We start from the raw sequence: 12,364 nt of genomic DNA on the forward strand, positions 1-12,364 counted from the left end.
GACGATGCAGAAGCTTTTCAAAAGAGTTTATTACAACCCCTTGAAGGTTGGTAGTTTTGGCGGTGTAGACGCCTTGTACAAGGAGAGTAAAATCCACAACGACGCCGTTAAAAGAACACAAGTACGTGACTGGTTATCGGGTGAAGATGCCTACACTCTACATAAGGGGTCCAGAAAGCGCTTTCAAAGACGTCGTGTCTTAGTCAGCGGATTAAATCATCAATGGCAAGCAGACCTTCTAGATGTCCGTGAACACGCTGCAGTTAATGATGGTGTAAAATTTATATTAACCGTGATAGACATACTGTCAAAGTATGCATTTGCAGTTGGTTTGAAGGAAAAATCGGGGAGTTCGGTCACAAAAGCTTTTGATTACATTTTCAGCAGCGGAAGAGTCCCTAAAAAGTTGCAAACAGATAGAGGAAAAGAATTTGAAAACAAGACGCTAAAAGCTCTGCTGAAGCGGTATGGGGTAAAACATTTTGTCACAAACAACGAAGTTAAGGCGGCGATTGTAGAAAGATTCAACAGAACTCTCAAAGCTCGAATTTGGCGTATAACACATTTCGTTATATAGATCGTTTACAAGATTTTATTGAAAGCTACAATCATAGCTATCATAGAACTATTAAGACGGCACCAGTAGAAGTAACCCCTCAAAATGAGTTGAAAATTTGGAGAACTGTGTACGGGTCAGCGTTCAACAACAACCCTGTTTCAAAAAGCACGTTCAAAAAAGGTGATCATGTTAGGGTATCTAGAAGCAAGGGAGTATTTCAAAAGGGTTATGAGCAGACCTTTACAGATGAGATCTTTGTGATAGACAAGATTTCCACGCATTCAGGCGTTACAGTTTTCAACTTAAAAGACTATGCCGGGGAGGAGGTCGTAGGGTGTTTTTACAAAGAAGAGCTACAAAAAATAAAAAAAGATCAAGACCGCGTGTACCGTGTTGAGAAAGTTTTGGCGAAGAAGGGGAACGGCGCCAGAAGACAGTGCCTAGTTAAATGGCGGGGGTGGCCTGATAAATTTAATAGTTGGGTTTCTGAGAGTGAATTAAAGGATATACAAAGTCTACAACAGCAGGTATAAGCATTTAGGTACCTCGAAGCGCCATGGAGGTCGGACCTTTTTATCTGACGCTCCCGAGTAACGCTTCTCTGGACACTTTCCCTAATAACAAAATTTCAAATTTTACAGTGAAACTAGCAAAACCTATACATCTGCAAGGTGACTGGGAGGTGGCCCTAACAGAAATTCAGTACCCGCATACGTGGGATACTTTTGAAACCGAGGATGTTAGATTTACAGTGGTACGCAAGAAGGAGAGCGCGCATGAACTTTCTTTCCCACCGGGGTACTATGACAAGATACAAGACATTGTAGACGTGATGAATAAATCTATCATTAACAACGCAGAACTTATAGACTTTAGATTAACGTATGATCCGCGACTTAGAAAAGTGCAGTTCAAGAATGTGCAAGACTACGGTATTTTGGTGCGTAAAAAACTGGGTCGAGTGCTGGGGCTGACGCCTAACGTTCACCACTCATCAGCAGAAGACAGAGCCTTCACGGATGTACACGGAGGGTATTACATGATGTTTGTGTACTGCGACGTGATAGAGCATCAGAGAGTGGGGGATAGCTACCTGCCGCTCCTCCGCTGTGTGGAAATCACAGGCCGAAATAATAGCATGATAAACATCATTTACACCAAAAGAGACTATGTGGCTGTCAGCAAAAAACATTTCCACACGATAACTTTGGAACTGAAGGACGATTTGAACGCCAATATAAGATTTAAAGTGGGTAAAGTCATAGCGAAGCTTCATTTCCGACCGCGACGCGGTGAAGTGTACTAGAATAATGATTTTACCTGAAAATTACGGCGATGCGTCGCTCTATAGGGATTACTATAGAGCTCAAGCAGGCTCGGGGCTCCCAGGGTTCCACGGGGCACCTATTATGTATGGGGCGGGTGTTGGCGGTATATTCAGAAGTCTTTTCAGGAAAGCGGTGCCGCTTTTAAGAAGAGGATTCCAACTGGCAAAACCGCATGTGAAAACCACGGCATCAAATATCGCTCGAGACGTTGCAGGGCGCGTTTCTGGCGCGGTGATGAAAAAGTTCAACAAAACGGGTCAAGAAGGTTCGGGTTTAATCTATCTTCAAAGAGGCAGGAAGAGAAAAAGGGGTGTGTCACTAAGGGGACCGCCAGCGGCCCTTCAAAGCGATGTGAAGCGCCGTCGACCGGCTCAAAAGAGATCACTGAAGACCCGGAGTAGACGCGGAAAAAAACGAGTCTCTAAGGGTAACATATTTTAAAAAAGCGGACCATGGCCTCCGTCCCCTGCGGGTCCCAGGAATGCGCAAAGTCCGAGTTGGACCTATTCCAAATACCGCCAACACAAACCAGCGTTGAAAGTTCTCTATACGTCGAAGTACCGCCACTTTCGGCCCTGTCAGACACAGCCCCCTTGGAGTTCTTTATAGCACGGTCGGATGACTACTTGGACCTTTCAGCCACGATGCTTTATCTTTCGTGCAAAATTACTAACGCCGACGGTACTGATCTGGACGCCGCCGCGCGTGTGGCATTTTCTCCATACCCCATAGCATCCCTCTTTAACCAACTGGATGTGAGCCTCGGCGACCGACTCATCAGCCAGTCAAACAACTCGTACCCATACAGGGCTTATTTAGACAGCGTGCTTAACTATGGGGACCATGCTTTGAAACGCCAACTTTCAGCAGGTCTCTTCTACAGAGACACCGCCGGAGAGCACGAGGACACAACTTTAAATGGCGCAAATGCCGGGTTCAAGAGTAGAGCTAGCTTTACAGCCCGAAGTCGAAAAGTGGAACTTATGGGGCAATTACACAGCGATCTGTTTTTCCAAGACAAATTAATGCTTAACGGTCTAGATGTGAAGATTAAACTTATTCGAAATAAAGACACTTTTTGCTTAATGAGCGGCGACGCTGAAAATTACAAAGTGCATATCTTATCAGCGTCGCTATTTGTGAAACGCGTAAAAGTGAGCCCCGTGGTGCGTTTAGCTCACGCCGAGACTCTGTTAACCAGTAATGCCAAGTACCCCATTGAAAGAGTGGAGCTTAAGGTGTTCAGCATACCGGCCGGATCTCTACTATCGAATACAGAGAATATTTTCTTCGGATTTTTGCCAAGAACTGTAATTGTAACGCTGGTCGATAACGCAGCATTTAGCGGTGAATATGGAAAAAACCCTTTTAATTTTAAGCATTATAATATATCGCACAGCAGTCTCTCTGTAGACGGCCAAGCTATACCTGCAAAACCATACATGTCTTCGTTTGAAACTGGGGGCGGGCTAGAGAATATTTGGCCTTGCTTCAGGTTGCCGGGAAGTATGCGGCGGACCGTCCCTTCTTTGTGGACCGCACAGAGTACACTAAAGGTTATTCTATGTTGGCTTTCGATCTAAGCCCCGACAACGACGCTGGAGGCGACCATTTTTCGATACAAAAATCAGGCAACGTACGTCTGGAGCTCCGCTTTAGCGCCGCTTTGCCGTCTACCATAAACCTCCTGATTTACGCCGTGTTTCAGAATGTTATACAGATCAATCATAGGAGAGAGGTATTAATTGACTATATGTGATGATGAATACGTCGCAACTGGAACGTTTTCTTGCCAAAGACAAGACTGCTAAACATTCATTTTTAGGTGTATTTGCAGCTGACACTCTACCGCTGTATCTGAGTAAACATCAACGACCTCTTCATTTAATAGTCAATACAGATGGTAAAGATCAAAGGGGTCGGCACTGGTTAGCAATATTTCTAACGGATAAGGACTCTGAGTTTTTTGACTCCTACGGAATGCCCCCAAACAGTTATTTGTATCCCGATACCATATGGACATTTTTAAAAAGAAACTCTGCAGACCGCATAATATTTAGTGATAATCAGATTCAGGACGACGCTTCATTCACCTGTGGGGCACATTGTTTGTTTTATTTATATCATAGATGCCGCGGTGTAGACTTTGAAAGCATTTTAAAAATGTATTCAACAGATTTAAACGCAAATGATGCTCTTGTAACAAGGTTTGTGATGAGAGAATTACGCAGATTGAAAAGAGGTGGTGTAAATAAGATACCATCGCAAAATTGTATTTCATTCACTCATAATAAACATGTTCATTGTATTTATGATAACTAGCAGGCCTCTGCAAGGTCTTTTTTCAAAGTAAATTCGTATCAAACATTTTACCCTATGATATAAATGTACCTAAATAAAATGCATGAAAAATGGCTTTAACTGTTCGTGTCGATTTGACTTTTTCTAGCACCACGTGGCTAAGTTAAGTTACCGCACATCTGTTTATATGCATTCAGAAATGCTTAGAGAAGATATTGTCCGTATATGGGTCTAGAGTCAGGGGTGCAAAGAATGAAGGAAAAAAAAGTATGAAAAAATGAATTAAAAAAAAGGGGCCTTAGTGCACGTAATGGTCTGACTTTTTTTTCAGCACAGCATGGTCATGTTAATGCGCAGCTGTTTATATGCATTCAGAAATGCTTAGAGAAGATATTGTCCGTATATGGGTCTAGAGTCAGGGGTGCAAAGAATGAAGGAAAAAAAAAAGTATGAAAAAATGAATTAAAAAAAAAGGGCCTTAGTTAACGTAATGGTCTGACTTTTTTTTTTTCAGCACACAGCATGGTCATGTTAATGCGCAGCTGTTTATATGCATTCAGAAATGCTTAGAGAAGATATTGTCCGTATATGGGTCTAGAGTCAGGGGTGCAAAGAATGAAGGAAAAAAAAGTATGAAAAAATGAATTAAAAAAAAAGGGGCCTTAGTTAACGTAATGGTCTGACTTTTTTTTCCTTCATTCTTTGCACCCCTGACTCTAGACCCATATACGGACAATATCTTCTCTAAGCATTTCTGAATGCATATAAACAGCTGCGCATTAACATGACCATGCTGTGTGCTGAAAAAAAAAAAGTCAGACCATTACGTTAACTAAGGCCCTTTTTTTTTAATTCATTTTTTCATACTTTTTTTTTTCCTTCATTCTTTGCACCCCTGACTCTAGACCCATATACGGACAATATCTTCTCTAAGCATTTCTGAATGCATATAAACAGCTGCGCATTAACATGACCATGCTGTGCTGAAAAAAAAGTCAGACCATTACGTGCACTAAGGCCCCTTTTTTTTAATTCATTTTTTCATACTTTTTTTTCCTTCATTCTTTGCACCCCTGACTCTAGACCCATATACGGACAATATCTTCTCTAAGCATTTCTGAATGCATATAAACAGATGTGCGGTAACTTAACTTAGCCACGTGGTGCTAGAAAAAGTCAAATCGACACGAACAGTTAAAGCCATTTTTCATGCATTTTATTTAGGTACATTTATATCATAGGGTAAAATGTTTGATACGAATTTACTTTGAAAAAAGACCTTGCAGAGGCCTGCTAGTTATCATAAATACAATGAACATGTTTATTATGAGTGAATGAAATACAATTTTGCGATGGTATCTTATTTACACCACCTCTTTTCAATCTGCGTAATTCTCTCATCACAAACCTTGTTACAAGAGCATCATTTGCGTTTAAATCTGTTGAATACATTTTTAAAATGCTTTCAAAGTCTACACCGCGGCATCTATGATATAAATAAAACAAACAATGTGCCCCACAGGTGAATGAAGCGTCGTCCTGAATCTGATTATCACTAAATATTATGCGGTCTGCAGAGTTTCTTTTTAAAAATGTCCATATGGTATCGGGATACAAATAACTGTTTGGGGGCATTCCGTAGGAGTCAAAAAACTCAGAGTCCTTATCCGTTAGAAATATTGCTAACCAGTGCCGACCCCTTTGATCTTTACCATCTGTATTGACTATTAAATGAAGAGGTCGTTGATGTTTACTCAGATACAGCGGTAGAGTGTCAGCTGCAAATACACCTAAAAATGAATGTTTAGCAGTCTTGTCTTTGGCAAGAAAACGTTCCAGTTGCGACGTATTCATCATCACATATAGTCAATTAATACCTCTCTCCTATGATTGATCTGTATAACATTCTGAAACACGGCGTAAATCAGGAGGTTTATGGTAGACGGCAAAGCGGCGCTAAAGCGGAGCTCCAGACGTACGTTGCCTGATTTTTGTATCGAAAAATGGTCGCCTCCAGCGTCGTTGTCGGGGCTTAGATCGAAAGCCAACATAGAATAACCTTTAGTGTACTCTGTGCGGTCCACAAAGAAGGGACGGTCCGCCGCATACTTCCCGGCAACCTGAAGCAAGGCCAAATATTCTCTAGCCACGCCCCCAGTTTCAAACGAAGACATGTATGGTTTTGCAGGTATAGCTTGGCCGTCTACAGAGAGACTGCTGTGCGATATATTATAATGCTTAAAATTAAAAGGGTTTTTTCCATATTCACCGCTAAATGCTGCGTTATCGACCAGCGTTACAATTACAGTTCTTGGCAAAAATCCGAAGAAAATATTCTCTGTATTCGATAGTAGAGATCCGGCCGGTATGCTGAACACCTTAAGCTCCACTCTTTCAATGGGGTACTTGGCATTACTGGTTAACAGAGTCTCGGCGTGAGCTAAACGCACCACGGGGCTCACTTTTACGCGTTTCACAAATAGCGACGCTGATAAGATATGCACTTTGTAATTTTCAGCGTCGCCGCTCATTAAGCAAAAAGTGTCTTTATTTCGAATAAGTTTAATCTTCACATCTAGACCGTTAAGCATTAATTTGTCTTGGAAAAACAGATCGCTGTGTAATTGCCCCATAAGTTCCACTTTTCGACTTCGGGCTGTAAAGCTAGCTCTACTCTTGAACCCGGCATTTGCGCCATTTAAAGTTGTGTCCTCATGCTCTCCGGCGGTGTCTCTGTAGAAGAGACCTGCTGAAAGTTGGCGTTTCAAAGCATGGTCCCCATAGTTAAGCACGCTGTCTAAAATAAGCCCTGTATGGGTACGAGTTGTTTGACTGGCTGATGAGTCGGTCGCCGAGGCTCACATCCAGTTGGTTAAAGAGGGATGCTATGGGGTATGGAGAAAATGCCACACGCGCGGCGGCGTCCAGATCAGTACCGTCGGCGTTAGTAATTTTGCACGAAAGATAAAGCATCGTGGCTGAAAGGTCCAAGTAGTCATCCGACCGTGCTATAAAGAACTCCAAGGGGGCTGTGTCTGACAGGGCCGAAAGTGGCGGTACTTCACGTATAGAGAACTTTCAACGCTGGTTTGTGTTGGCGGTATTTGGAATAGGTCCAACTCGGACTTTGCGCATTCCTGGGACCCGCAGGGGACGGAGGCCATGGTCCGCTTTTTTAAAATATGTTACCCTTAGAGACTCGTTTTTTTCCGCGTCTACTCCGGGTCTTCAGTGATCTCTTTTGAGCCGGTCGACGGCGCTTCACATCGCTTTGAAGGGCCGCTGGCGGTCCCCTTAGTGACACACCCCTTTTTCTCTTCCTGCCTCTTTGAAGATAGATTAAACCCGAACCTTCTTGACCCGTTTTGTTGAACTTTTTCATCACCGCGCCAGAAACGCGCCCTGCAACGTCTCGAGCGATATTTGATGCCGCGGTTTTCACATGCGGTTTTGCCAGTTGGAATCCTCTTCTTAAAAGCGGCACCGCTTTCCTGAAAAGACTTCTGAATATACCGCCAACACCCGCCCCATACATAATAGGTGCCCCGTGGAACCCTGGGAGCCCCGAGCCTGCTTGAGCTCTATAGTAATCCCTATAGAGCGACGCATCGCCGTAATTTTCAGGTAAAATCATTATTCTAGTACACTTCACCGCGTCGCGGTCGGAAATGAAGCTTCGCTATGACTTTACCCACTTTAAATCTTATATTGGCGTTCAAATCGTCCTTCAGTTCCAAAGTTATCGTGTGGAAATGTTTTTTGCTGACAGCCACATAGTCTCTTTTGGTGTAAATGATGTTTATCATGCTATTATTTCGGCCTGTGATTTCCACACAGCGGAGGAGCGGCACGTAGCTATCCCCCACTCTCTGATGCTCTATCACGTCGCAGTACACAAACATCATGTAATACCCTCCGTGTACATCCGTGAAGGCTCTGTCTTCTGCTGATGAGTGGTGAACGTTAGGCGTCAGCCCCAGCACTCGACCCAGTTTTTTACGCACCAAAATACCGTAGTCTTGCACATTCTTGAACTGCACTTTTCTAAGTCGCGGATCATACGTTAATCTAAAGTCTATAAGTTCTGCGTTGTTAATGATAGATTTATTCATCACGTCTACAATGTCTTGTATCTTGTCATAGTACCCCGGTGGGAAAGAAAGTTCATGCGCGCTCTCCTTCTTGCGTACCACTGTAAATCTAACATCCTCGGTTTCAAAAGTATCCCACGTATGCGGGTACTGAATTTCTGTTAGGGCCACCTCCCAGTCACCTTGCAGATGTATAGGTTTTGCTAGTTTCACTGTAAAATTTGAAATTTTGTTATTAGGGAAAGTGTCCAGAGAAGCGTTACTCGGGAGCGTCAGATAAAAAGGTCCGACCTCCATGGCGCTTCGAGGTACCTAAATGCTTATACCTGCTGTTGTAGACTTTGTATATCCTTTAATTCACTCTCAGAAACCCAACTATTAAATTTATCAGGCCACCCCCGCCATTTAACTAGGCACTGTCTTCTGGCGCCGTTCCCCTTCTTCGCCAAAACTTTCTCAACACGGTACACGCGGTCTTGATCTTTTTTTATTTTTTGTAGCTCTTCTTTGTAAAAACACCCTACGACCTCCTCCCCGGCATAGTCTTTTAAGTTGAAAACTGTAACGCCTGAATGCGTGGAAATCTTGTCTATCACAAAGATCTCATCTGTAAAGGTCTGCTCATAACCCTTTTGAAATACTCCCTTGCTTCTAGATACCCTAACATGATCACCTTTTTTGAACGTGCTTTTTGAAACAGGGTTGTTGTTGAACGCTGACCCGTACACAGTTCTCCAAATTTTCAACTCATTTTGAGGGGTTACTTCTACTGGTGCCGTCTTAATAGTTCTATGATAGCTATGATTGTAGCTTTCAATAAAATCTTGTAAACGATCTATATAACGAAATGTGTTATACGCTGTAAAATACCGCCAAATTCGAGCTTTGAGAGTTCTGTTGAATCTTTCTACAATCGCCGCCTTAACTTCGTTGTTTGTGACAAAATGTTTTACCCCATACCGCTTCAGCAGAGCTTTTAGCGTCTTGTTTTCAAATTCTTTTCCTCTATCTGTTTGCAACTTTTTAGGGACTCTTCCGCTGCTGAAAATGTAATCAAAAGCTTTTGTGACCGAACTCCCCGATTTTTCCTTCAAACCAACTGCAAATGCATACTTTGACAGTATGTCTATCACGGTTAATATAAATTTTACACCATCATTAACTGCAGCGTGTTCACGGACATCTAGAAGGTCTGCTTGCCATTGATGATTTAATCCGCTGACTAAGACACGACGTCTTTGAAAGCGCTTTCTGGACCCCTTATGTAGAGTGTAGGCATCTTCACCCGATAACCAGTCACGTACTTGTGTTCTTTTAACGGCGTCGTTGTGGATTTTACTCTCCTTGTACAAGGCGTCTACACCGCCAAAACTACCAACCTTCAAGGGGTTGTAATAAACTCTTTTGAAAAGCTTCTGCATCGTCGCGATTCTTGAACTACAATACTGCACTCCTACACCCTCACCACTACTCAATTTATTCACACTTGTTTTATTTATTATTCACCTTTTATAATATAATCAGGACTAGAAGTCGGTTTATGCGGTAATAGTAGATTATTTAATAAAACATGAATTAAACAGCGCATGATTTAAAGTGTGTAATATAGGCATGTACAACGCTATAAACGATGATAACAACAAATACATAGATATTTAACACAATACTCTCAAAAACTCATGACGTAGAATCAGTATGTTGATTTTGCTAGCGGTGTATGGTATCAGTCTTCTTGCATCTTCCCCACGCCCACTCATGAAGGCTCGACAATACAAATCGGCTATTGTATTCATAAAATTGAAAAACTGTTTCTTATTCAGAGTAGTGCCTAGGGTGCAAAATGTCCGCGTGATATAATTGTTAACGCAGTCTTCGAGCACGTCGTCGGCGTCCAAGAAGTATTTGCTCTTTTCAATGTCGTAAAAGCCTCTAGGTTTCCGACCCAGTTCTTTTTCAAACTCTTCAATGACTTCACATTGCTTGTTACGGCATAGCGAGGTCGGCCGAAACACAGGTTTGGGGTACGGCATCTTTGCTCTAATCAGAAAATAAAAAGCATCTTCCACGCATTTAGCGCTCGGCCGCACCCCGATCTCGACCATGTGATGATACAAACTTTCCTGCAACAGAAAAACACAGATACATAATAGTAGCGAACACGGTCATCAACACATTTTCATTTAAGCGTCATTCATAAATGTCATATTCCGCGGTTTTAAACTCCTACAAAGATACTTGATCTTAAAATATCTACGATAATTCTTCTTACTCAGATGGTGTTTCATTTTCGATCTTATGTCTTCACCACCCGCCTCATACATACTTTTAACATTCTCAGCCGGGGACTGTACTCTTCTAATATATTTTAAAACAATCACAATCATCTTAACACATTCGGCGGGTAGAAACATTTCGTTCACGCCAGTGACCTTTCCCAACGCCCCCATAATTTTATGGGGGTCCAGCTTACAACATAGTTTACGTATCAACCTATCTTCATATTCACACCCCATCATGAGACAGTCGTGATGCAGCTGACTCGGGTCGTCAATTTTACAACCTTCGCAATCGTCGTACCACCCCGCCTTTAAGCACAATTTTATGACCGCGGCTATAGCGGTCAAAAGTGTGTAATACTGTTCCGCACCCCGACTGTCACCACGCCAAAGTTGTACAATTGCGTCTAGGCGCTTACAGCTGCAGTTTTTATGCGTAACGGCAAGTTTTTTCTGTCTTGAGCAGCAGAGACATGAAAAACGTAGCGATGGGTGCGTAACTTCCATAGTCGTGCTAGCAGTTTTGTCGCCTGGGGCTCCACCTCCTCTCTTTTGCTGATAAAAAGAAAAAAGGGTTTTTTCGACCTCAAACTTCCTCATAACTACACGCTTCATCATCACACTCTTAAACACACCCCGTAGGTTTGCTGAAAAATCGCAGTTCGTACTTACTTTTCGTTTTCCAACTTCACACTTTTCTTCTTGAGCATCCGTTGACTTCTCTGGCTCGTTTACAGATTCTTCTCCGGAATCCATCTCTGTACAGTCGCTAGAGTCCTCGGGTTCAGGCTCTTGCAGGTAAATACCCTCGTCTTCTTCACTCGGTTCCGGTCTTCCTCGTCCGTCTGTAGCATCGGGGGAATTGTTCGGTGTTTCTCCAACATGCTCAACCGCCTCTTCACTGGCGCCGGTCTCTGGCTTTTTATTCAGCTGCGACGTCTCCGCGATACCGCTCTCCAGCTTTTTATTCGGCCGCGTCGATGCCATCTCTGCCATAGGAGTTGTTGGGTCGCAATTTTCCTTGTCACTATCCTCGAGTTTAACGGCGGCATCTGCAGCGTTTGCGGCATCCTTCAGCATCGCAGTTATAGTTTCTCCAAGGGGTCCAACTTCCACGCTACTGCATGACATTCTCAGAGTTGTCTTAAAGCTCAGGTTTTCTTCGTCGGAAAAACTGGGGTTTCTTAACACACACGCCTCAGAATGCCGGCTTATATCCTCTGTGAACATGCTAGACACGCCCCGGTATGTGGTTGACTCGTATTTCAAACTAGCACCGCTTCTTAGCAACCCGCCGGCATGCTTGGTCATTTTACGCGCTTTTTAAAAAAAATACAACGCCTATCATTTAACGTTCATTAATTCACAAAATCTAACTTATCGTTTTATATACGAATTTTTTTTATTTTTTTTATATCAAACTTTTTTATATCAAACTTTTTTTATATCACACTTTTTTTATATCAAACTTTTTTTATATCAAACTTTTTTTATATCAAACTTTTTTTTTTTTTTTTTTTTATCAAACTTTTTTTTTATATCAAACTTTTTTTTTATATCAAACTTTTTTTTTTATATCAAACTTTTTTTATAAAAGGGGCGGGGCCAAGGGGGCGTGGCCACCTGTCAAAAAATGCATGGTGACGAGTAGTGTACAACCTATACTACTCCTACGCCCCCTTTTTGTTACTATCTGGAAGTCATACACAACCCTAACAGCAGAACCATTCACTGTCAAATGATCCAGGACACGGGCAGAAAGGCACAGTTGTTTGGGAGCTAGAAAATGACAACTTTCTAAAAGTGGGT

General features: G+C 42.5%; 1 protein-coding gene across 1 annotated transcript; it reads right to left on the bottom strand.

Moving 5' to 3' along the window:
• Positions 1-9,934: 9,934 nt before the first annotated feature.
• On the bottom strand, positions 9,935-11,866 carry LOC147698921 (uncharacterized). The gene is made up of 3 exons (XM_086936292.1): positions 11,228-11,866; positions 10,955-11,110; positions 9,935-10,399 (listed from the first exon to the last, which is right to left on the bottom strand). Exons 1-3 carry the CDS (start codon positions 11,864-11,866, stop codon positions 9,935-9,937), a joined length of 1,260 nt encoding a protein of 419 aa, XP_086792418.1.
• Between the last annotated feature and the right edge of the window lie 498 nt (positions 11,867-12,364).

This window comes from Lissotriton vulgaris, chromosome 8 (assembly GCF_964263255.1).
Source record: "Lissotriton vulgaris chromosome 8, aLisVul1.2, whole genome shotgun sequence".
Lineage (NCBI taxonomy): Eukaryota > Metazoa > Chordata > Amphibia > Caudata > Salamandridae > Lissotriton > Lissotriton vulgaris.

Coding starts and splice junctions, on each gene's coding strand:
- LOC147698921 (XM_086936292.1), bottom strand. CDS start 11,866: ATGACCAAGCATGCCGGCGGGTTGCTAAGAAGCGGTGCTAGTTTGAAA. Junction 11,111..11,227: donor GTGAAGTTGGAAAACGAAAA/GTAAGTACGAAC, acceptor TCTTTTTATCAG/CAAAAGAGAGGAGGTGGAGC. Junction 10,400..10,954: donor GTAAGCGCCTAGACGCAATT/GTACAACTTTGG, acceptor TTTCTGTTGCAG/GAAAGTTTGTATCATCACAT.